The following is a 23,022-nucleotide window of genomic DNA, read 5'->3' as shown; positions in this document are numbered from 1 at the left end:
GCTCGCTGCACTTCTATCTTTACTTCTGGCGGGGACACATTGTTGCATCGTTGTCCACCAGCTTTGCTCTGCTTTTACACGCTGTTCTGTTCTGCAACGACCGCAATCCGTTGCCTATACTGGGCTCTGTGCGGGGGTCATATCTCACCCATGCTGGGGTATATTTTCCAGCATTTACGATAGAGCCCCTCGATGGAACAAGCTGACAGAAGTCTGACCGGAGCTACAATCACAGAACATGTACTCCATACTAATGACACTGGTGCTTGGTTGCAGATTTCGAGGGGTTGTGCCATTAGATAGAACCCATTTCAGAGTGCAGGACAAACAGTTACTCTACCATGAAGACCATGGTCAGCCCAACATTTCCCCGCAACGTCCACTTGAAGGGTATTGCAGGATGGCCAACAGCCCAAGCTCTGCCCAGCCACTTGTACAGCTCTCCTTTCTGGCCTGGCCATAGGGGGCGCTGCTATATGACATTCATCTGCCCTGAAGCCGCAATAGTCCGAAGTAAAATAGTGGACAGAAATAGACGTCCCAATGAAACCTAGAAGTCACCGAAGCAGTATACGGTCTCTACCCCTTGGTCACTACTTCTGTCTTACAGCTTGAGGGATATGGAAGCTGGTAACACATTGGTTGCTCTCTTTTTTAGTAGCGGCTGTGAATAAAGGGTTAATAAACAACATTTCGATTGTGTGCAGTACATTTCGGATTGGAGGGTAGTGTGGAAACACTATAAATGAAATATCACTGCCTATGACCTCATGGATTGAATCACTAGTAGTCTGTAAAGCAAGGACAGCAGCTCTCAGGCTAACGGATCGGGAATAACCCCCCAACTTAGTGATTCCGCTGGGACAAGAGGTTAAGGGCTTATCCATAATACTTCACACCAATATCTAAATGTGATTGGGTGGATCTTGGATGCCCTTGGCGCTGTTATTGGGTTGTGCAGCGTGGGTCTTGGTATCTAATCCATAACCAAGTCCACGTCTGATTTGAGATTATATATATATATATATATATATATATATATATATATATAATGTATGTATATATATAATGCTTTGAGTCTGTCCAAACATTTTAAGTATAAAATAATAAAGGTTAGTTTTTTTAATAAAATGTCTTTTTCGGTGCCCAGTGAAACCTATAGCAAACTAAAAAAGCCGTGAAGCCCAAGATTCCAGGGCTAATTAGATTTAAGGCATTAACCCTCGTCCATTTTTGGAGCAGAGAAATCGCAATAAAACAGAGTTAAATCTCTCCATTTCCCCCCATTTATTTCAACGGGTCCTTAAACTGCAGGCTGAGGATGGAACAGAAGCAAATGAAAAAGTTCAGTTTTTTGAAAACTCATTTGAAATCAATGGGAACAAAGGGGAAACATTTGAATTCTGTTTTTATGCTGTTTCTCTGCCCCCAAAGCAGAACTGGGAAACTGAAATCTCCAACTGATGAAGCAGCCCGAACATAACCAGCGCTGGCTCATTATTACCCCGTGGACCCTGTACTTGCCTTCACTATATACGGAGCGGAGATGTATAGAAGTACTGCAGGACTCCTGAGCGCTCCCTCCGCTGATGTATGATCCCCCCCGCGGTGCCAATAGTTTCCCCAAAGGAAGAGTTTAAGACTTGAATTCTAAATGCTGTAATACAGTCTGCCATAATTTCATGTATTCCATTTGCTGTTCCAATGACTTCCCTCCGACTCCTTCCTGATAATTCCGGTGACATCTGCTAGACCTGATCCATTCTATCTTCCTGCAGGCTACTGTGTGGGGAAATTAATTTTATCTAATAATGCAAATTGCATTCCTTGCTTATTAAGTGGTAAATTGCATGCCTCGTTCTGTTAGCGTCTCCCGATTCTACGTCAATTAGAAAAGCATTGTGTTTTATGTATTTCTCAGAGGACAGTACAAAAAAATGCAAAATACGTGTGTTTGGCAAATAAAAGCTGCCCTGTGGACAAAAGACGAAGGAATCGCTGTCAGTACTGCCGATTTCAGAAATGTCTCAATGTTGGAATGGTGAAGGAAGGTAAGAAATCCCTGAGATATTGTCTAGCTAATTGTAGCACACGATGTGTTATGGCAGCAATTATCGTTATCGTCTAGAATTCACATAGTTCTCACTAATATTTGTATTGTAATATAAGAATAAATTGAACACGGTCTATCTGTGCAACCGTACAGACTGCGAATACAACAGCCATACAGACTGCGAATACAACAGCCGTACAGACTGCGACTGCAACAGCCGTACAGACTGCGACTGCAACAGCCGTACAGACTGCGACTGCAACAGCCGTACAGACTGCGACTGCAACAGCCGTACAGACTGCGAATACAACAGCCGTACAGACTGCGAATACAACAGCGATACAGACTGCGAATGCAACAGCCGTACAGACTGCGAATACAACAGCCGTACAGACTGCGAATACAACAGCCGTACAGACTGCGAATACAACAGCCGTACAGACTGCGAATACAACAGCCGTACAGACTGCGAATACAACAGCCGTACAGACTGCGAATACAACAGCCGTACAGACTGCGACCGCAACAGCCGTACAGACTGCGACCGCAACAGCCGTACAGACTGCGACCGCAACAGCCGTACAGACTGCGACCGCAACAGCCGTACAGACTGCGACCGCAACAGCCGTACAGACTGCGACCGCAACAGCCGTACAGACTGCGACCGCAACAGCCGTACAGACTGCGACCGCAACAGCGGTACAGACTGCGAATGCAACAGCGGTACAGACTGCGAATGCAACAGCGGTACAGACTGCGAATGCAACAGCGGTACAGACTGCGAATGCAACAGCGGTACAGACTGCGAATGCAACAGCGGTACAGACTGCGAATGCAACAGCGGTACAGACTGCGAATGCAACAGCGGTACAGACTGCGAATGCAACAGCCGTACAGACTGCGACCACAACCGCCGTACAGACTGCGACCACAACCGCCGTACAGACTGCGACCACAACCGCCGTACAGACTGCGACCACAACCGCCGTACAGACTGCGACCACAACAGCCGTACAGACTGCGACCACAACCGCCATATAGTGACATAGGATGTTAGGCTGCGACCACAACCGCCGTACAGACTGCGACCACAACCGCCGTACAGACTGCGACCACAACCGCCGTACAGACTGCGACCACAACCGCCGTACAGACTGCGACCACAACCGCCGTACAGACTGCGACCACAACAGCCATATAGTGACATAGGATGTTAGGCTGAACACGATGGACAGATGTCTTTCTTCAGCTTATTACTCCTCAATGCTAATGCAGAGAAAGGCAAAAAATCCCAGTGGGGTAGAAGCCAATTTTCCTCATTTAAGGGAAAACATTCTTTCCCGACTCCCATCTGGCACTCAGAATAATCCCCGGATCACCGATCCATCTGAAGTAATCAGTGACATAACATGTAATATTGTATCGCTCAAGAATGGTGTCCAGACCCCTCTTATACTCTTATCAAGTTCTCCGTCACAACATCCTTGGGAGAGCCTTCCATAGTCTTACTCCTCTTACAGTAAAGAACCCCCTTCAATGTCAGTGTAGAAACCTTCTTTCCTCGAGATGTAGAGAGCGCCCCCTTATTACAATCACAGTCCTGGGTATAAAAAGATCATGTGAAAGTCCTGGGTATAATAGATGATGGGAGAGATCTCTGTACTGTCCCCTAATATATCTATACATAGTTATTAGAGCGCCCCTTGTTACAGTCCTGGGTATAATAGATGATGGGAGAGATCTCTGTACTGACCTCTGATATATCTATACATAGTTATTAGAGCGCCTCCTTGTTACAGTCCTGGGTGTAATAGATGATGGGAGAGATCTCTGTATTGTCCCCTGATATATGTATACATAGTTATTAGAGCGCCCCCTTGTTACAGTCCTGGTATAATAGATGATGGGAGAGATCTCTGTACTGACCCCTGATATATCTATACATAGTTATTAGAGCGCCCCCTTGTTACAGTCCTGGGTATAATAGATGATGGGAGAGATCTCTGTACTGACCCCTGATATATCTATGCATAGTTATTAGAGTGCCCCCTTGTTACAGTCCTGGGTGTAATAGATGATGGGAGAGATCTCTGTATTGTCCCCTGATATATGTATACATAGTTATTAGAGCGCCCCCTTGTTACAGTCCTGGTATAATAGATGATGGGAGAGATCTCTGTACTGACCCCTGATATATCTATACATAGTTATTAGAGCGCCCCCTTGTTGAAGTCCTGGGTATAATAGATGATGGGAGAGATCTCTGTACTGACCCCTGATATATCTATGCATAGTTATTAGAGCGCCCCCTTGTTACAGTCCTGGGTATAATAGATGATGGGAGAGATCTCTTTACTGACCTTTGAAATATGTATACTTAGTTATTAGAGCGCCCCTTGTTACAGTCCAGGGTATAGTAGATGATGCAAGAGATCTCTGTACTGACCCATGATATACCTATACATAGTTATTAGAGCGCCCCCTTGTTACAGTCCTGGGTATAACTAGATGATGGGAGAGATCTTTGTATTGTCCCCTGATATAATATACATAGTTATTAGAGCGCCCCCTTGTTACAGTCCGGGGTATAATCGATAATAGGAGAGATCTCTGTACTGACCCCTGATATAATATACATAGTTATTAGAGCGCCCCTTGTTACAGTCCTGGGTATAATAGATGATGGGAGGGATCTCTGTAGTGTCCCCTAATATATCTATACATAGTTATTAGAGCACCCCCTTGTTACAGTCCTGGGTATAATAGATGATGGGAGAGATCTCTGTACTGTCCCCTGATATATGTATACATAGTTATTAGAGCGCCCCCTTGTTACAGTTCTCGGTATAATAGATGATGATGAGATCTCTCTACTGACCTTTGATATATGTATACATAGTTATTAGAGCGCCCCCTTGTTACAGTCCTGGGTATAATAGATGATGCAAGAGATCTCTGTACTAACCCATGATATACCTATACATAGTTATTAGAGTGCCCCCTTGTTACAGGCCTGGGTATAATAGTTGATGAGAGAGATCTCCGTATTGTCCCAATATATTTATACATAGTTATTAGGTTGCCCCTCAGCCATCTTTTTTTCTAAACTAAATAATCCCAATTTTGATAGCCTCTCTGGGTATTGTAGTCTATCCATTCCGTTTATTACTTTAGTTGCCGACTTTGTACTTGCTCAAGCTCTGATATGTCCTACCCAAGTACCGGTGCCTAAAACTGTCCACAATATTCCATGTGTGGTCTGACCAGTGACTTGTAAAAAGGAAGAACAATGTCCTCTTCATGCGCCCCTAGACCTCTTCTGATGCACCCCATGATCATATTTGCCTTGGCAGCAGCTGCCTGACACTGGTTGCTCAAGTTAAACTTAGTTAAAATCCGCAAGTCCCCTCCATGTCAGGGTTTCCCATTTAGCGTATAATGGTGACATGTTAAACCTCAATTGCCACGTTTCTGCCCAAACCCCAAATTTATTCAGATCCTCTCTTGTGTTAATTACTTTACATAGTTTTGTATCATCTGCAAATATTGATATTTAACTGCACAATCCTTCTACCGGGTCATTAATAAATATATTAAAAAGAATAGGGCCCAGTGCTGCCCCCTGTGGTACCCCACTAGTAACTGTGACCCAATCAGAGTACGTACCATTTATAACTCTCCTCTGCCTTCTATCTCTGACCAGTTACCTATTCCCTTATACACATTCTCGCCCAGACAAAGCATTCCTATTTTATATACCGACCTTTTATGCCACACAGTATCACATGCTTTGGAAAAGTCCAGATACACAAGATCCAGTGACTCCACTCTAGATCTTACCTCCTCGTAGAAGCTGATCAGGTTGGTTTGACAGGAGCGATCTCTCATAAATCCATGCTGATATGTAGTTGTACAGCCATTTTCCTTGAGGTCCTTCAGGATAACATCTCTTAAAAAACCCTTCAAACGTTTTAAGTCAGACTTACCGGCCTGTAGGTTCCAGGTTCACTTTTTGACCCCTTTTTGAATATCGGCACCACATTGGCTATGCGCCAATTCAGTGGAACAAACTCCATCACTATTGAGTTCTTAAACATAAGAAAGAAGGGTCTGTGTATCACATTACTTAATTCCCTTAGAACCCGGGGGTGTAGGTCATCGGGACACGGTGATTAGTCTATTTAATATGGCTCTGCACTTTCTCCTGAGTTACACTGGCGACATTTAGTGGAGAGTTTACATGATCACTCTGCATCTCATCTGACATTTCGTTTCCTCTGTGAATACACTGGAGAAAAAGCTATTTAACAGATTTGTTTTCTCCTACATTATTTATTAAAGGGCCAACACTTTCAGTATTAATCTTTTTACTTTTTACATAGTTAAAGAACAGTTTAGAGTTAGTTTTGCTCTCTTTGGTAATAAGTCTCCCTGTCTCCATCTTTGCTGCTTTTATCTGATATTTACATAATTGATTTCTTTTCTAATAGGGTTTTAGTGCTTCTTCGCTGCCTTCTTGTTTTAGTAGTTTAAACTCTTGATGTTTGCTGTTATTGCCCTCTTTTATGTTTTTATTAAGCCACATTGTTTTTCTCCTATTACTCTCCTTAAGTCCTTTATTCCTGTAAGGTATGACCCGCTCACAGTAAGTTATTAGGATGTTTTAAACATTTCCCATTTATTGTTTGTACTCTTATTTTTGAGGTCATTGTCTCAGTCAATAAGGTTAAGGGCATCACTAAGCTGATCGAACTTGGCTTCCTAAAGTTTAGTATTTTCGGAGCTTCCCCTATAAAACTCTCTTTTTAGATCCAGGATCTCTGCTTCCAAATGCACAACAAGCTCACATTTTGTACAGCAGTATGCAGCTGACTGGTCAAGGATGGCATACATGGCACAAGATGTACACCGGACGGCATACATGGCACAAGACGTACACCGGACGGCATACATGGCACAAGATGTACACCGGACGGCATACATGGCACAAGATGTACACCGGACGGCATACATGGCACAAGATGTGCACCGGACGGCATACATGGCACAAGATGTGCACCGGACGGCATACATGGCACAAGATGTGCACCGGACGGCATACATGGCACAAGATGTGCACCGGACGGCATACATGGCACAAGATGTGCACCGGACGGCATACATGGCACAAGATGTGCACCGGACGGCATACATGGCACAAGATGTGCACCGGACGGCATACATGGCACAAGATGTGCACCGGACGGCATACATGGCACAAGATGTGCACCGGACGGCATACATGGCACAAGATGTGCACCGGACGGCATACATGGCACAAGATGTGCACCGGACGGCATACATGGCACAAGATGTGCACCGGACGGCATACATGGCACAAGATGTGCACCGGACGGCATACATGGCACAAGATGTGCACCGGACGGCATACATGGCACAAGATGTGCACCGGACGGCATACATGGCACAAGATGTGCACCGGACGCCATACATGGCACAAGATGTGCACCGGACGCCATACATGGCACAAGATGTGCACCGGACGCCATACATGGCACAAGATGTGCACCGGACGCCATACATGGCACAAGATGTGCACCGGACGCCATACATGGCACAAGATGTGCACCGGACGCCATACATGGCACAAGATGTGCACCGGACGCCATACATGGCACAAGATGTGCACCGGACGCCATACATGGCACAAGATGTGCACCGGACGCCATACATGGCACAAGATGTACACCGGACGCCATACATGGCACAAGATGTACACCGGACGGAATTGTCAATCATGGAGCTCATTCTAAATGGGGAAGCTACACAGATGCAATTTATAAGAGCCTGGCTGGGTAACCCCGCCCCTAATTAATCACCTGTGCAATGTAATGGAGACTGGAACCCACAAGCAGACTATGTATACTTTTAAATGTAACAATGTTTCACAACATGGCCCACCAATATACCCTCTGAACACAAGGCATTTATCCTCTAGGAGGAAAGGCAAAATAGCGCAATGTATAAGCCAAAATATTAGTGTGACCTGATATAAAGCACAAGCAAACAGGGAAAGATGCACTCAGCAATTCCACTAATCCCAAGTCACACACTTAAGGCAGAGCGCACTTTAGAGGACCGCACACGTAGGATACATACTCACTTATCTGTAATACCTCTGTTCCTCCTCTGTTTGGAAAGGCATGTATTATAATGTTATTGTAACAGTAGCATCATCAAATGTATCATCAGCTATGCGGGCTGATCTAAATATGTACCGATACGTATTGGCATTTTCACTAAAATTTATCTATCTATCATTTCTCTCTCTTTCTCTCTCTCTAGTGGTTAGAACAGATAGTCTTAAAGGAAGAAGAGGAAGACTGCCTTCTAAACCAAAGAGTCCTTGTCATCAAGAATCATCACAACCAAATCCGCCATCTGCTCCAGTCAGTATGCTGGATGCATTGGTTCAAGCAATAGTGGATTCTACCCCAAGAGAACTTGACTACTCCACTGTAAGGAAGCTTCAGCTATTACAATATGGTACATGGGGGGTTCAGGCTGTGAGTGGGTGGTAGTAGTAAACTAAAGCAGAATAGTATGTTTGCTAAATTAGATTGTAGATTTTGTACGGTTGTGAGGGGATGTTACATGTAAACGTGTTGTATCACTGTGTTACTGTGGCAGTATTACATTATTATCATCATTATTATTATTATCATTAGACTTTCAGCTCTAAATTAAGGACCGTCTTTATGACATGCACTTCACATACGACCCCAGCTCCTCATCTGCCTCCTGGCTTTTAACGCTTACCTCCTCCCTTGGCTTATCACTAATCTCTGACACCCCCACTCACAGAGACAGTAACACTCTCGATTTAATCTTCCTCCGTCTCTGCTCTGCCTCCTACTTTACTAACTCCTCCCTTCTACTCTCAGATCACAACCTCCTCTCTTTCTCCATCAGGCACCCTAGCATCTCCCCTGACCCTCCTATCTATCGCACCTCTAGGAACCTCCAGTCCGTCCGCACTAAACAGTTCGCCGAGACTATTTAGTACTATCCCCTATCTCTCTCCTCCACTTCAAATTTATGCTTAAAACTTATAACCTAGCCCTTCACCATGCCAAACAAGTTTATTTCACCTCCCTTGTCTCCTCACTATCCTACAACCCCAAACAACTCTGAGACCTTTCACTCCCTCCCCAGTCCCAAAGAACAGGCCCCTGCGACAGACCTGACTGCTGGAGAACTAGCTGCCTACTTCAAAGAAAAAAATCGACAACATTCGAAAAGAAATCTCTGAAAGCTGCATGGTTAGCCCCGATCCCAGTTTCGTCAGCACTGCATCCAGCACCTACTCACTATCTACGTTAGAACCAACGACAGAGAAAGAAGTATCCAGGCTCCTTTCCGCTGCCCGCCCCACCACCTGCGCTAGCGACCCTCTCACCTCCTCCGCTCCCTTTCCCCAGCTCTCATTACTCACCTCACCACAATCTGCAACCTCTCCCTAACCTCTGGCACTTTCTCCTCCTCATTTAAACATTCCATCATATCCCCTCTGCTTAAAAAAACAACCCTGTACCCAACTGATGCTGCCAACTACCGACCCGTCTCAAACCTCCCCTTCATCTCCAAAATACTAGAACGTCTGGTCTACTCCCGCCTTACACGCTTTCTCTCTGACAACTCACTCCTCGACCCCCTCCAGTCTGGTTTCCACTCTCTACACTCGACCGAAACTGCCCTTACAAAAGTAACAAACCTGATGACGGCAAAGTCTAGAGGTGACTACTCCCTACTAATCCTCTTTGACCTGTCTGCTGCATTTGACACTGTCGACCATAATCTCCTTCTCACTATGCTCCGCTCTACTGGTCTAAAGGATACTGCTCTCTCCTGGTTCTCCTCCTACCTCTCTGACCGCTCTTTCAGTGTTTCCTTTGCTGGTTCTATCTCTGCTCCTCTTCCTCTCGCTGTCGGGGTACCCCAGGGCTCGGTCCTTGGTCCCCTTCTCTTCTCTATCTATACTGCCCCAATTGGACAAATCATCCACAAATTCTGCCTCCAATACCATCTCTACGCTGATGACACCCAACTATACACCTCCTCTCCTGAGATCTCTGGACCATTCCTCCAATTTATCACCGACTGTCTGTCCGCTGTCTCTAACACTATGTCCTCCCTTTTTCTCAAACTAAACCTCTCTAAAACTGACCTCCTTGTCTTTCTACCTTCCAACCGACCTCCCCTCAACATCTCCATTCCAGTGTCTGGCACCATCGTAACCCCCAGACAGCATGCCCGATGCCTTGGGGTCACACTGGACTCTGACCCCTCCTTTACCCCCATATCCAATCTCTGGCCCAAACGTGCCACCGGCACCTTAAAAATATTGCTAAAATACGTCCGTTCCTAACCACGGACACGCTAAAGACGCTCGTGGTTGCTCTCATCCACTCCCGGCTTGACTACTGCAACTCGCTACTCATGGGCCTCCCTCGCACTAGACTCGCTCCACTCCAATCCATACTAAATGCAGCAGCTAGACTCATTTTTCTATCCAGTCGTTACTCAGACGCCTCTGCATTATGCCAGTCGCTGCATTGGCTGCCCATCCACTGCAGAACTAAATTTAAACTCCTCTACCTCACTCACAAAGCTCTGCATGGTGACTTCACCAGAGCAGCACCCATCCTCTGGAATGCTCTACCCCAAGGCATCTGGACAATTACCGATGCACGAAATTTCAGACGTACCTTAAAAACGCACCTCTTCAGGGAAGCATACCAAATCTCCTGACCTAGTCCCCTCCCTATGGCGCCCCACCCCGTTTGCCTTTTAATAATTGATCTGCACATGAAATTCCCTATTGCCTGTTTTCCCTATGCCTTGCTCCTCCCCCACCCCTTGCCCCTCCTGTATCACCCCAACCCATTTGTGTCAAACCCAATGTACCTCACATTGTAATTGTTGTATTGTTTTGCATTTATCCATGCCTGAAAGCACTGCAGAATAAATTGGCGCTATACAAATAAAGATTATTATTATTATATTATACTTAAATAAGGTTACTTCTACATCTGACTCAGGGTGACTACCAACTACAGTTCTTTTTCACTGCGAAATTTGCAACGTTTATTTTATCCAGGGGTGTATGGGACTTGTTAATGTTAAAATTGCGATCGCGCAAAATCGCAATTTACTGCGAAATCGCGATTTTAACATTAACAAGTTCCATAGATCCCTGGAGAAAAAAACACTGCGAATTTCGCAGTGAAAAAGAACTGTGGGTAGTCACCCTCAGACTGGTAAAGTTGGAAGGGACCTCCAGGGTCATCTGGTCCAAACCTCTGCTCAATGCAGGATCTACTAAATTATCCCCAAATAGATGTCTGTCCAGCCTTTGTTTGAAAACTTCCTGTAGCAGTTTCAGGCACTGGGTTGGAGCCTCAGGTGTAGTAGCCGCACGCCTGGAGGCTAATCAGGGATGAGCCAAGAGTCAGCAACGAGAGGTCTCAGTTTGCAATACAGATAGATGAGGCGCGTAACATAGTCAGATGGAAAGCCAGAAGTCAGTATCAGGAGGTCTTGTCACAATAGCAGAGGAGCAGGCAGAAGTGGAACTTTAGCAATCAATGCTAGAGAGCAGAATAATCACGCACTGAGAGAATGGCAGGGCCAGGCTTTTATAGGAAGTAAATCAAGGAACAGGGAGGGGCCAATCGGGAACCAGGAGCAGGAGCTAAGCACAAGAACAAGGTTATGTAGCAAGCTGGATAGTTCACTGGGCAGAGCCACCAACTGGAGTATAGGAGATCATGGGTTTGAGCACTGACCCTTCCATGGAAAGGGAACTCGCCACCTCCCATGGTAACCTGTTCCACTCATTGATCCCCTCACTGTCTAATATCTAATCTGTGTCTCCTCCATTTCAGTTTCATCCCATTGCTTCTAGTCTTTCCTTGTGCAGATGAGAATAGGGCTGATCCCTCTGCACTGTGACAGCCCTTCAGATATTTGTAGACAGCTATTAAGTCTCCTCTCAGCCTTCTCTTCTGAAAGCTAAACATTCCCAGATCCTTTAACCATTCCTCATAGGACATGATTTGCAGACCACTCACCATCCTGGTGGCTCTTCTCTCAACTTGCTCCAAATTGTCTGTCTTTTTTAAACCTGGGTGACCAGAACTGGACACAATATTTCAGATAAGTTCTGACTAAGGAAGAGTAGAGGGGGGGATAATGACCTCACGTGATCTAGACTCTATGCTTCTCTTAATACATCCCAGAATTGTGTTTGCCTTTTTTACTGCAGCGTCACATTGTTGACTCATGTTCAATCTATTAGTATACCCAAGTCTTTTTCACTTATGCTGCTTAGCCCAATTCCTCCCATTCTCTATGTACTTTTTTTCATTTTTCTTGCCCAGATGTAGGACTTTGCATTTCTCCCTGGTAACTACCATTCTGTTAGTTGCCTCCCACTGTTCAAGCTTTTCTAGATCTTTTTGAATACTCTCTCTCCTCTAGTGTTAGCTATCCCTCCTAGCTTTGTGTCATTGACAAATTTGATCAGTTTCCCCTAAATTCCCTCCTCCAGATCATTTATAAAAATGTTGAACACTGGGCCTAGGACAGAGCCTTGTGGTACCCCACTAGACACACTCTTCCAATTGGATCTGCAACCATTTATGACCACTCTTTGAGTATGATCACTCAGCCAATTGTGAATCCACTTAACAGTTGCCTTGTCAATTCCATATTCGGGCATATTTTCAGTAAGTATTGTATGAGATACTTTGTCAAATGCTTTACTAAAGTCAAGATATACTATACTGTATTTACCTGATCAACCTTGTTGGTGATTCTGTCATAAACTTAAATTAGAATCATCTGGCATGACTTGTTTGTTACAAACCCATACTGGCTCTGGTTAATTACTCCATTTTTATCCAAGTACTTGTATACATGCTGTTTAATAATTTGTTCAAAGATTTTTCCCGGTATAGAAGTTAGGCTCGCAGGCCTGTAGTTTTCTGGATCCACCTTCTTCCCTTTTTTGAAGATAGGGACAACATTTGCCCTTTTCCAATCTTCTGGGACTTCTCCTGTTCTCCAGGAACTTTCAAAGATTATGGCAAGTGGTTCAGCAATTACCTCTGATGCTTCCTTTAGTATCTTAGGATGTAATTCATCTGGACCATGACTTGAATTTATTTAAGTTGGCTATCCTTTCCCTCACCATCTCTCCTTTTATAGATAGCCTGCATTATTTTATTCCCCCAATAGCACAGGGAAGATCAGCTGATGTTCCATCTACTTTCTGAGAGAAAACAGATACAAAATAGGAATGTAAAAGTTCAGCCTTCTCAACATCATTCTTAACCAATTCACCATTTTTATCCTGTAAACAGCCTATAGCATCTTTGACTTTTCTTTTGCCCTTTTTAGTCTGATAAAATGCTGGGCAGCGGAAAGGAAACTGAACGGATCCCATTATAGTTAATGTGGTCCATTCGGCGCTGTTCAATGCTGTATAAGACGGACCTGTTCGGCCAGGCTTCCATAATGGTGTAGGAAAACGGAACCCTGAGAGCCTAGGGGCTCTCTCACACATGAGCGCGGCAGAGAGGCAGTATTTAAATCGCTGCGCTCTGCTGCATTTTCACTATTGCTTTTGGAGGCAGCGCTCCTGCCTGCAAAAGTGACTTTAGCATACTCCATCATTGATAAGGTGCACTAAACGCACAAAATAGAACCGACTGCACTCGAAAATCACAGCGCTGGAAAGTGCCTTCCAGCTCCGCAATCGAGCGCATGTCTGAGAGGCTCCATTGAAAACAATAGAATCCTCTGACAACGTTTAGCGCTGAGCTGATAGTGCAGCTTAAAAAAAAAGGAAAAAATGGCTGTGTGAGAAGGGGCTCAGGGTCCCGATTACACGAGTGTGCGGTAATACACTGCGTATATAATACAGCGCTTACCACGGTGTGGACCTGTATATCGCTTGCTTTATTTATTTATGTTTCCTGCTCCTGTCTCTTAGCAGCGTTGTGTATAAATGCCGCACATACGCACCAACAGGAAACAATAGGGCTCTGTCGCGTGTAATACAGAACATGCTGCGTTATTTACTTACGTATTACACGCAGTGAAAACACGAGTTCAGCTGCGAAAATCAATGTTTTTAAATTGCCGTGATGTACTGCGTAATACGCAATTAAAGTACGCCCATGTGAGCCGGCCTGAAATATAAACATTTGCAATTGTCTGTTGTCAAATCAGTGAACTAGCAAGAAATCGGCTAATTGTATGCAGAAAATACCGAGCTGAGAACACTGGTGATAACCGTAATACATAGACAGAGGTAAATGGTCACTAACCACTTCTGCTGGCGGCCATTGTGAGAAAAGTGAAAACCACTTCAATATTTTTGTGCTGAAAGAAATCCGCGGCGTGTGTAATGTCTTAGACCCGCGGTGCTCACCGCCGCCATCCTGAGGTATGACGAGGCGCCGGGAACACGCCACTCACTGGTCGCATTAGGTAACAGGACTCTAGAAATTCTGTTCTGGGACCAAATGCTACCTTTCATCAAAGAATCCTATTGTTCTATCTTACAAAATCTCATGTGATTTTCTGAAAAGAAGGGGTTAAATGCATTAAATATTTGGTTAATATTTATGCCTTCAAGGATTACAGTGTCTAAAGTATAAATCCACAATGTTTCCCGTTTAGACGTTTCTCTTTTGGTCTGCAGTCTTCCCCGTGTAGCTGAGGAAGACACTTAGAGATCATAGAAACAGTCAATGCCTTTGGTTTAACTACATCTGACAGTGGACATCTTCTTCTTATTGTCAGAGCGTCTGTGATGCGACCTCCGCATAAAAGACTGAAGGTGATAACATGGAATTTTGCAATATGACGCTGCTTGTTTTATGAAGCTGCAGAGATTGGGCTTTACCCGTGCCCCCGATCCCCCAACCCCCCTTTCCCGCACTTAGTTCCTCATGGGCATCCAATGGTTACGACCTGTACACCCCGCTGTGTTACCTGTCAGGCTGCTCGGTGCCTTCACATTCAGCAATGACAACACCGTTTACACTCGTCAGTAGCTGGCAGAGGGGCATTGTGGGAGATGTAGTTTTTACACTTCCAAAACGTCCTGGAGGTCTGAAGCCAGCTGGAAAGCAGCGGGGGCGCAGGTTGGCAAACAAAAGGTTCTGGAGTTCACGGTGACAATTTAGATGGAATAATGGAAATAAGTGGAAAGCTTAGAGAAATTTTGAAAATTTCGCCCAGTGTCCGGAATACCACTTTAAGAAGCTCTCATTTATTTATTGTAAAGCACCAAATTTCAGAGATGACTTTGTGAGGAGTAGACCAGACTAGAGGAGGGCAGAGCAGGTTCTGTGAAGACCAGACGTAATGTGTAGAAAGTTATTGGGATATTAGGTTAGAGATGTATCCCTCCATACAGACCCCTCCGACTGGTTGTGGACGGCCTTGTATGTGATTGGTCATATATTCAACTGCATTCTATGGTCAATGAATAACCAATAAAGGGCTTGTCAGAGGGAAGATGCAGGGAGTAATAGAAGGAGAGGTATATTAGTCAGGCAACATAGTTGAGTGTAGATTTGAGGTGTGCAGGAGTGATAGATGAGGGGCCACAGAGAAGGATATTACAGTAATCTGGGCGGGACATGATGACGACATTCACTAGAAGGCTTTTGTTGACCTGTGGTTGAGAAAAGATCAGATTCGAGAGATGTTTGAGTTGCACACAACAGAGGTAGACGAGGGCTTGTATGTACACTTTGAAGGACAGGACAGAATCAAATGCTACACCGAGACAGCAGACTAGTTGGACTGGGGAAAGTGTTGAGTAAGATGGGGAAAAGATAAGTTCAATGTTCTCTATGTGAGTTTTAGAACCCTAACTGCTCACACTATCTGTGCTAGCAAGGCCCCTTAACGCTGCCTCTAAGCCTTGTCTGTGCCATACTCCACCATTCATCACTGCTCATGCACATTACTCTAGAGTGGTTAGTCCCCATTGTGGCCCTGTCCTCTCTTATCCCAGTGGTGGCCACCGCTGGCAATAATGGCTCAGCATGGTAAGCAGAGACTTGACCTCTTGCACCCACCTGGCCTCAATATGCAATGACACATCTTGGCATACTATATGCCCCAACTAGCAAACCTCCAATGGACAAGCAACACCTATGGATGCTGCTCAACTGCTGTGCCTCCCCTTCTGTTCATCAGTGATGGGGATATCAGCTTAATGCCACCCGCACCCTGCACTAGATGGCCAGTCGGCCTACCAGCAACAATCATTTTCAAGAGTTCTCATATTGGAGGGCAGCAAAGATTTCCTGCCTTCCTTATATGCCCATATAGAAGCCAACTGGAAGGGCCTTGGTTCGCAGTTTCTGGGTATAACCCTAAACTTAGCCCCCATCCCAACCCTTCTGGTAGCTATCCTATAAACATGGCCCACCACAATCTGCACAACACCACCCTCCATTCCAGTACAAACAGCAGCAAGGGCAGAGCCAGATTGTCTACTTGGCATCTCCACAGGCACCGAAAAAAACACTACTATAAGGACCCCTCCGCAATTGAACTGTCCGGATACATTTTGAGTTTCTGTTTTGGGTCCTCCAGCACAAGCGGCTCGCTAATCAGGTCACATTGCCACCATGTTTACAGCCTAGACAGAAGCTGCCAGAGAGGCCATTCGGTGTCCATGGATCAACCTAACCTGCAGATGACCGTATCCACACCATCTGTTTCTGGTGACTTAGACTGCCTGTGGGCATGGGGCAATCAGAAGGAGCAATGGGACTTATTAACAGTAGTCCAGAAGCTAATCAAAAAATGACTGACTGGGAAAACCTGGGGTGGAGGGGTCTATGCCAACATATGCTGCTCCAGCTTTGTCCATTAGGAAAATGTATTTTTGCAGAATATCTCCACTCAGCGAAGGAAATTAAAAAAAAAGATTCATAAAATCACATGCGTGGATGTTTGGTCTATGGTTTCCACCATCTCAGTGGCACGGACCATGGACACTCAGTGTCTTTGTGGTTTTAGCATATGTACAGCATCAGATGTATTCTGAAAAGTCCAACCAACTTTTCGTATACAAGATTTACTTACAAGATTCAAAGCCGATCAGCATGGTACGATGAGTTTTTTAATGGTATTTGGCTTTAAAACTGGGTGTGTGTTTGAACACGAAGGCTACTGATGTGCGATGACACCTTATGATGTCCCAGCGACTCTCATCCTCTCCAGGGGCCACCTTAAGGTGCCTTCACACTGGCGATACAATTGCACGATGAGTGAGTGAGTGCGTGCACGTGATTATGGAACCAATGATTTTCAATGGTTTCATTCCAATTTGTGATGTATTCACTTAAGCCATGTTGCAATATGAAAAAAATCACAGCGTGTCCTATCATTTTGCGATATAGCCCATTGTTCTCAATGGGACCAGCGGTAGCTCCACCAGCCTCATTGAAATCAATGGGAGATCTCCACAATCCTCAGCCACAGCGGTGGATTCCTTCAGCCCCCCCTAGTGATGCAAGGCTGTATTCACGTGAAAACGCCTCGCATCCAGGGGTTTCAGATGGATGGCGAGGGCGATATCTCCCTTGCCAGTTTGAAGGAGCCCTTAGGATCAAACAATCCAGAGACAGCACTGAGGACCGCAGCAAATCTTATTCGCGACATAACCAAGGATCCGGCCGCTGCTCGCTTGTGTTCTTGTAAGTTTAGACATGCATTCACTCTACTATTGGTTGCCAAGATGGCAGTGCGCTTACAACCCCCTTCTAGAGTTTAGTAGGGCAGAGGACACCACTACACGTTCTCAAGAGGTTGCAGTGACTTGTCCAACGCCCCAAGATTAATGAAGACCCCTAACTAGAAGCAGTTTTTTGGTTTCTTTCTCTTGATCACTCCCTATAACAATCCCTCTTTTGGAAAAAGATATGTTGTTCATTTAAATTCAGAAAGCGGCAGAGAAAAAAGTGATCAAAGAGGCGAACACATGGCCGCCCACGTTACAGATGTACCCTTCCTGAAGCCATGAGTTTATTAGTTTTACAACTAGTCGCTCCATGACAGGGGCGTAACTATAGGGGGTGCAGGGGATGCGGTTGCACCCGGGCCCAGTAGCCTTGGGGGGCCCATAAGGCCTCTCTTCTCCATATTGGGAGCCCAGTACTATGAAAATAGCATTATAGTTGGGGGCCCTATTACAGATTTTGCATCGGGGCCCAGAAGCTTCAAATTATGCCTCTGCTCCATGAGGTTGGTTTCACACAGTTGATTAACTCGCATGAGATTTGCGCGTTGCGAGCTATTCTCTTCTAAAGCTCTGTTCTCGCCATGTTTGTGGCGGGCATTGGAGGTATATGTCGCACCTTTCTGAGAGATGTCTGTATATTAGACCGCTGACTGTTTTCTTGCACCTGACCAGTCTGTAGGGCGCTGTGAGCGTGTAGAATGTAGGGATTACTCCGCAGCCCAGTTCTATACAATATTGAGCACTTTGTCAAAAGTTCAGCAGTTCCCAACCCCAGTCGGTAAAATACCCCACCGCAACAAGAAGGAACAGAAATGACAACGTGACGCAGCAATTATTGATTTAGAACAGAGATTGCACATTTCCTTTCTATCGTCTTACTGGCCCGGTCCCGATACAGAACGCTGCAATCCAAAATGTGACATTTTAAGGAAGAAAAGATAATATCCGAACGTCCGCATAAATACGTGGAAGCGCCGAAGCTGATTAACGCTGTTAATGTATTAACATAAAATAGGCAAACTCAACGATCCTTGCATTTAACATTCTTATTATATAACTTTCATTGCTCTTCTGATCACAAATGTTTCTGTTTTCTCCCTCAGGAACGTTTTTTTCCCCCCTTTTTGCCTAAACAGGTCCTTTGCTTGCTTGGCATCTTATATCTAAAACACAAAATCTATCTATTTGTGTCGGACACAAATCCCCAGTTCTGGTCCGATTTGAGTAAAATTTGGCATCTTTTGTTGCCAATAGCAGCCAATCATAGCTCAGCTTTCATTTGTTATCCTGCTCAGGTAAAATAAAAGCTGCGCCGTCATTGGTTGCTATCGGCAACAGCTTTTAATCCTCAGTGCTGAAGTAAAATGAAAGCTGCTCTGTGATTGGTTGTTATGGGCACCTAAAACAGTTTTGTACTGTTTGTTGATTTCCTGTTAGACAGTTCTGATAAATGAGGGCCGGTGTTCATGTATTCCTGTCTGGGGATCATTATCCACACGGACATCCAAGGTGGAACTTCTAGTGGGAATTACTTGTTGGAAATAACCAGGATACTAAATCGATTGCGTAGAATCCATTGGGGAAAGCAAATGCTAATAAGGTTGCCAAAACAACAACATGTATGATTTTTTTTTTTATCCTATAACCTTCTCCGGGTCGAGATTATACTGTGTGCATATCCATCGGTCGTACCGTTTGTGCGTGACGCTCCAAGTAACAGGCATGGACAAATATATAGAAGATACAGTTTCTTCAATAACCTGCAGTGTTTGGATCCTAGAACTGTAACTTGGCGATGATGTAATAAATGGTGGCTTTACGATGTGTGATCACTGCCTCTGTTTCTCTCTTTGTCCCCAGTACTCCGCCGACGGGGAGCGAGCCGCTGCCAGCACCGACACACAACACATTCAGCAGTTCTACACTCTTCTTACCGTCTCCATTGAAATTTCAAAAAAATGGGCACAAAAGTTACCGGGATTTTCAGAACTATCAAGTGATGACCAGATATTACTGATTGAAACAACATTTCTGGAACTTTTTGTACTGAGGCTGTCAATAAGGTAATGATCTGTGCTGATTGTTTAATTGTAATGTAGAGTGTAGGATCGGGTCCGGCTGCGCCTGAACATGCAGGTTTTAGGCCGATTTCGGTCAGCTTTTTTATGCGTTTTTTGAAGCAAAAGCCAGGAGTGGATTCAAAAAAGGGGAGAGGTACTCCTGGCCTTCTATGATCCACACCAGATTTCTCAGTTTTTGAACCCAAAACCAGAACAGAAGCTGATCAGAGCTTGGAGGGGTCCCTTATACTGGAGCCCGTCATTCAGTCTTTTTTTTTTTAATTCGTTTTATTTATTGATAGGTAGACATTTTGTGAAATACAGAGTAATAGAAGATTTGTTCGGTACATAGTGATATGAATATAATCCTAGTTTGCCTTGTTCCGAATTCTGGTACTGCATTTCTTATGGTATTTAATTACACATTTGTAACAATAAACTTTTTTAAACGTATAAGAAAAAAAAAACAACAATAAACTCGGGTCCTGTTCTTCTTTGTTTCGGATCCTGAAGATGGAAGGTTATAAGTTTCAGGCGCTTATCAGTGGGGGGGAAAGGAAGGGGAGGGGTGTTAGGGATCAGGGGGGGGGGGGGGAGGGGAGGGGTTAGCGTAGGGTAGACTTAAATTTTAATCAGTGATCAAAGTAGAGTGGGAGTCTAGCCAAGCTCCCCATACTTTTCGGAATTTAGTCGGGCAGCCTCTGTTTTGGTATATGATTTTTTTCATATGAGGTTACAGTATTGACAGATTGGATCCAGTGTGGGATTGAGGGGGGGTTTGTTGCCATCCATTTTATGACTATCTCTTTACGGGCCAGGAACAGCGTTCTCTCAAGAAAAACGCGAGTGTAGTGTGGCCACACCTCCTCCTCCAGCAAGCCAAACAGCGCCACCTTGGGGTCTAGGTTGATGGATAATGGGGGCTGTAAAAGTGAGTTCACGAGGTCTGTCACTTTTGACCAGAACTCGTTAACGAAGTGGCACTCCCAGATTAGGTGCCAGAAGTCCGCCTTCGGCTGGTGGCATCTTTGGCTTGAGTCTGAGGTGGCGCTGCGCATTTTATGCAAACGGGTGGGAGTAAGGTAGGCTTGATGTATAATGTATAGTTGGATTAACTTGTTATTTACGGCCGGTGACACTGATAGATGGGATTCAGATATGTCCTGCCATTCTTCAGGTGTAAGGGATGTGATGGCGAGTCTCCATTTGTCATATGCTGGGGGTGGACCGAGGTCTATTTTGGCTGAGAGGAGATGTGTATATAGGGCTGATATTAGGCCTTTGGGTCCTTGGGATTTGAGGATACCGATTGTGGGGAGCTTGGATATGCGGGTCGTGGCGGGGGGGAATTGGGAGTTCAGGGCATGTCTTAGTTGGAAGAATCTGAATAGTTGGAGGTGCGGGGCCTGCAACTTATCGCGTAGTTGCGTGAATGTGGGGAGTGTTCCGTCTAGGTATATGTCTTTTAGTGTGTGTATTCCTTGGGTTGTCCAGTACTTTGGGTCTGGAACGGACTGTAGCGCGGTAAGACCGGGGTTATTCCAGAGAGGAAGTTCTGGTATCACATCTTGGTATCTCTGCAATGTCTTTGCCTCTTTCCATACGCTGAGGGCCAGTTTATGAAGCGGGGTTAGTTCAGTGGGTTTAGTACATTCCGGAAATTCTAAAAAATTCAGAAGATTATGTCCTGTTACTTGTTTAGCTAGTAGTTTGTCCGCTATGGGTAGTTCTTTGTCTAAGACCCAGGCTCTGATATTTCGTAGTTGCCCTGCCAGGTAATAGAGCCGGAGATCCGGAAGGGCCATTCCGGCTTGTTCTTTGGGTCTTTGTAGGGTTGATAGGTTCAGTTTGGAACGGGAGGAGTTCCAGATAAATGTTATAATTAGGGAGTTTAGGGATTTGAAAAGGCGTTTGGGGACACTCACTGGCATGTGCTGTAGTATGTATAGACATTTGGGTTGGATGACCATTTTAATGAGATTTATGCGCCCAGCCACAGAAAGTGGTAGCTTAGCCCATCGTTTCAGTCTTTGTTTTATGTCGTCTAGGAGTGGGTTTATGTTATCTGCTATTGCATTGTTGTGGTCATATGACATGAGCATCCCTAGGTATTTAAATGTTGAGACTGGTTTTAGTCCATATCTTGCAACACAGGGATCGTTTTTTGGGCCAGTTTCTGTGTAGAGGATTGTTGATTTGGACCAATTGACATTTAGTCCGGAGAAGTGGGAGAATTTATCTATGTGCGTCATAGCTTGGGTAAAGGAGTTTGAAGGGTTCGATAAGAATAGGATTGTATCGTCTGCGTATAGACCCAGTTTGCTTTCGAGGTCTGCCCATTTAATGCCAGTCACGCTGGGGGTGTTTCTTATTCGAATCGCCAGTGCTTCGATGGCTATGGCGAATAAGGCCGGGGATAGGGGGCATCCCTGTCGGGTGCCTCTTGCCAATTGGAATTCTGTCGATATGATGCCATTAACGACTACATTTGCACTTGGGGACTTGTATATAATTTTGACCCATTGTTGGAAGTTAGGTCCAAATCCAAAGCGGGTTAGACAGGCTTCTAAAAAGGCCCACTCCACAGAGTCAAAAGCTTTTGCCATATCTAGTGAGACCAGGGCCCAGGGCATGTTATATTGCTTGCCTAGTTGTATAGCTGTTTGGACCCTACGGATATTTATGGTCGTGGATTTTCCTGGCATAAAGCCCGTCTGGTCGGAGTGTATGATGGAAAGGATCACTTGATTTAGTCTTGTGGCTAGGATTTTGGTTAGGATCTTATAGTCTGTATTTACCAATGATATAGGCCGGTAAGAGCCACAGTCTATAGGGTCCTTCCCGGGCTTCAGGATCACTACTATGGAGGCTTTATAGAATGAAGATGGAAGTATTTTGTCTAATTGTGCTTGGTTTAGTGCTTCAAGGAGTTGTGGGGCTAGTTGTTCGTTATATTTGCGGTATGTCTCTATTGGGAGACCATCAGGTCCTGGTGATTTATTGAGAGCCATGTCTTGGATTGTTAGTTGAATCTCTTCCAAAATAATAGGGGCTTCTAGGAGGTCGACTTG

The 23,022-nt window shown here is 44.9% G+C and overlaps 1 protein-coding gene across 1 annotated transcript in view; it reads left to right on the top strand.

The window, feature by feature from the left end:
- Positions 1–23,022, top strand: part of NR4A3 (nuclear receptor subfamily 4 group A member 3) — a 68,257-nt gene that overhangs the window by 22,980 nt on the left and 22,255 nt on the right. Inside the window, exons 4-6 of the mRNA XM_066585748.1 lie at positions 1,922–2,051; positions 8,399–8,571; positions 19,752–19,954. Of these exons, the coding sequence (XP_066441845.1) occupies positions 1,922–2,051; positions 8,399–8,571; positions 19,752–19,954 (506 nt within the window). The remainder of the gene's footprint in view (positions 1–1,921; positions 2,052–8,398; positions 8,572–19,751; positions 19,955–23,022) is intronic.

The sequence above is a fragment of the Eleutherodactylus coqui genome, chromosome 12 (assembly GCF_035609145.1).
Source record: "Eleutherodactylus coqui strain aEleCoq1 chromosome 12, aEleCoq1.hap1, whole genome shotgun sequence".
Taxonomy (NCBI): domain Eukaryota; kingdom Metazoa; phylum Chordata; class Amphibia; order Anura; family Eleutherodactylidae; genus Eleutherodactylus; species Eleutherodactylus coqui.
The sequence above is the reverse complement of the archived record's forward strand: the minus strand, read 5'-3'. Positions and strand labels throughout refer to the sequence as shown.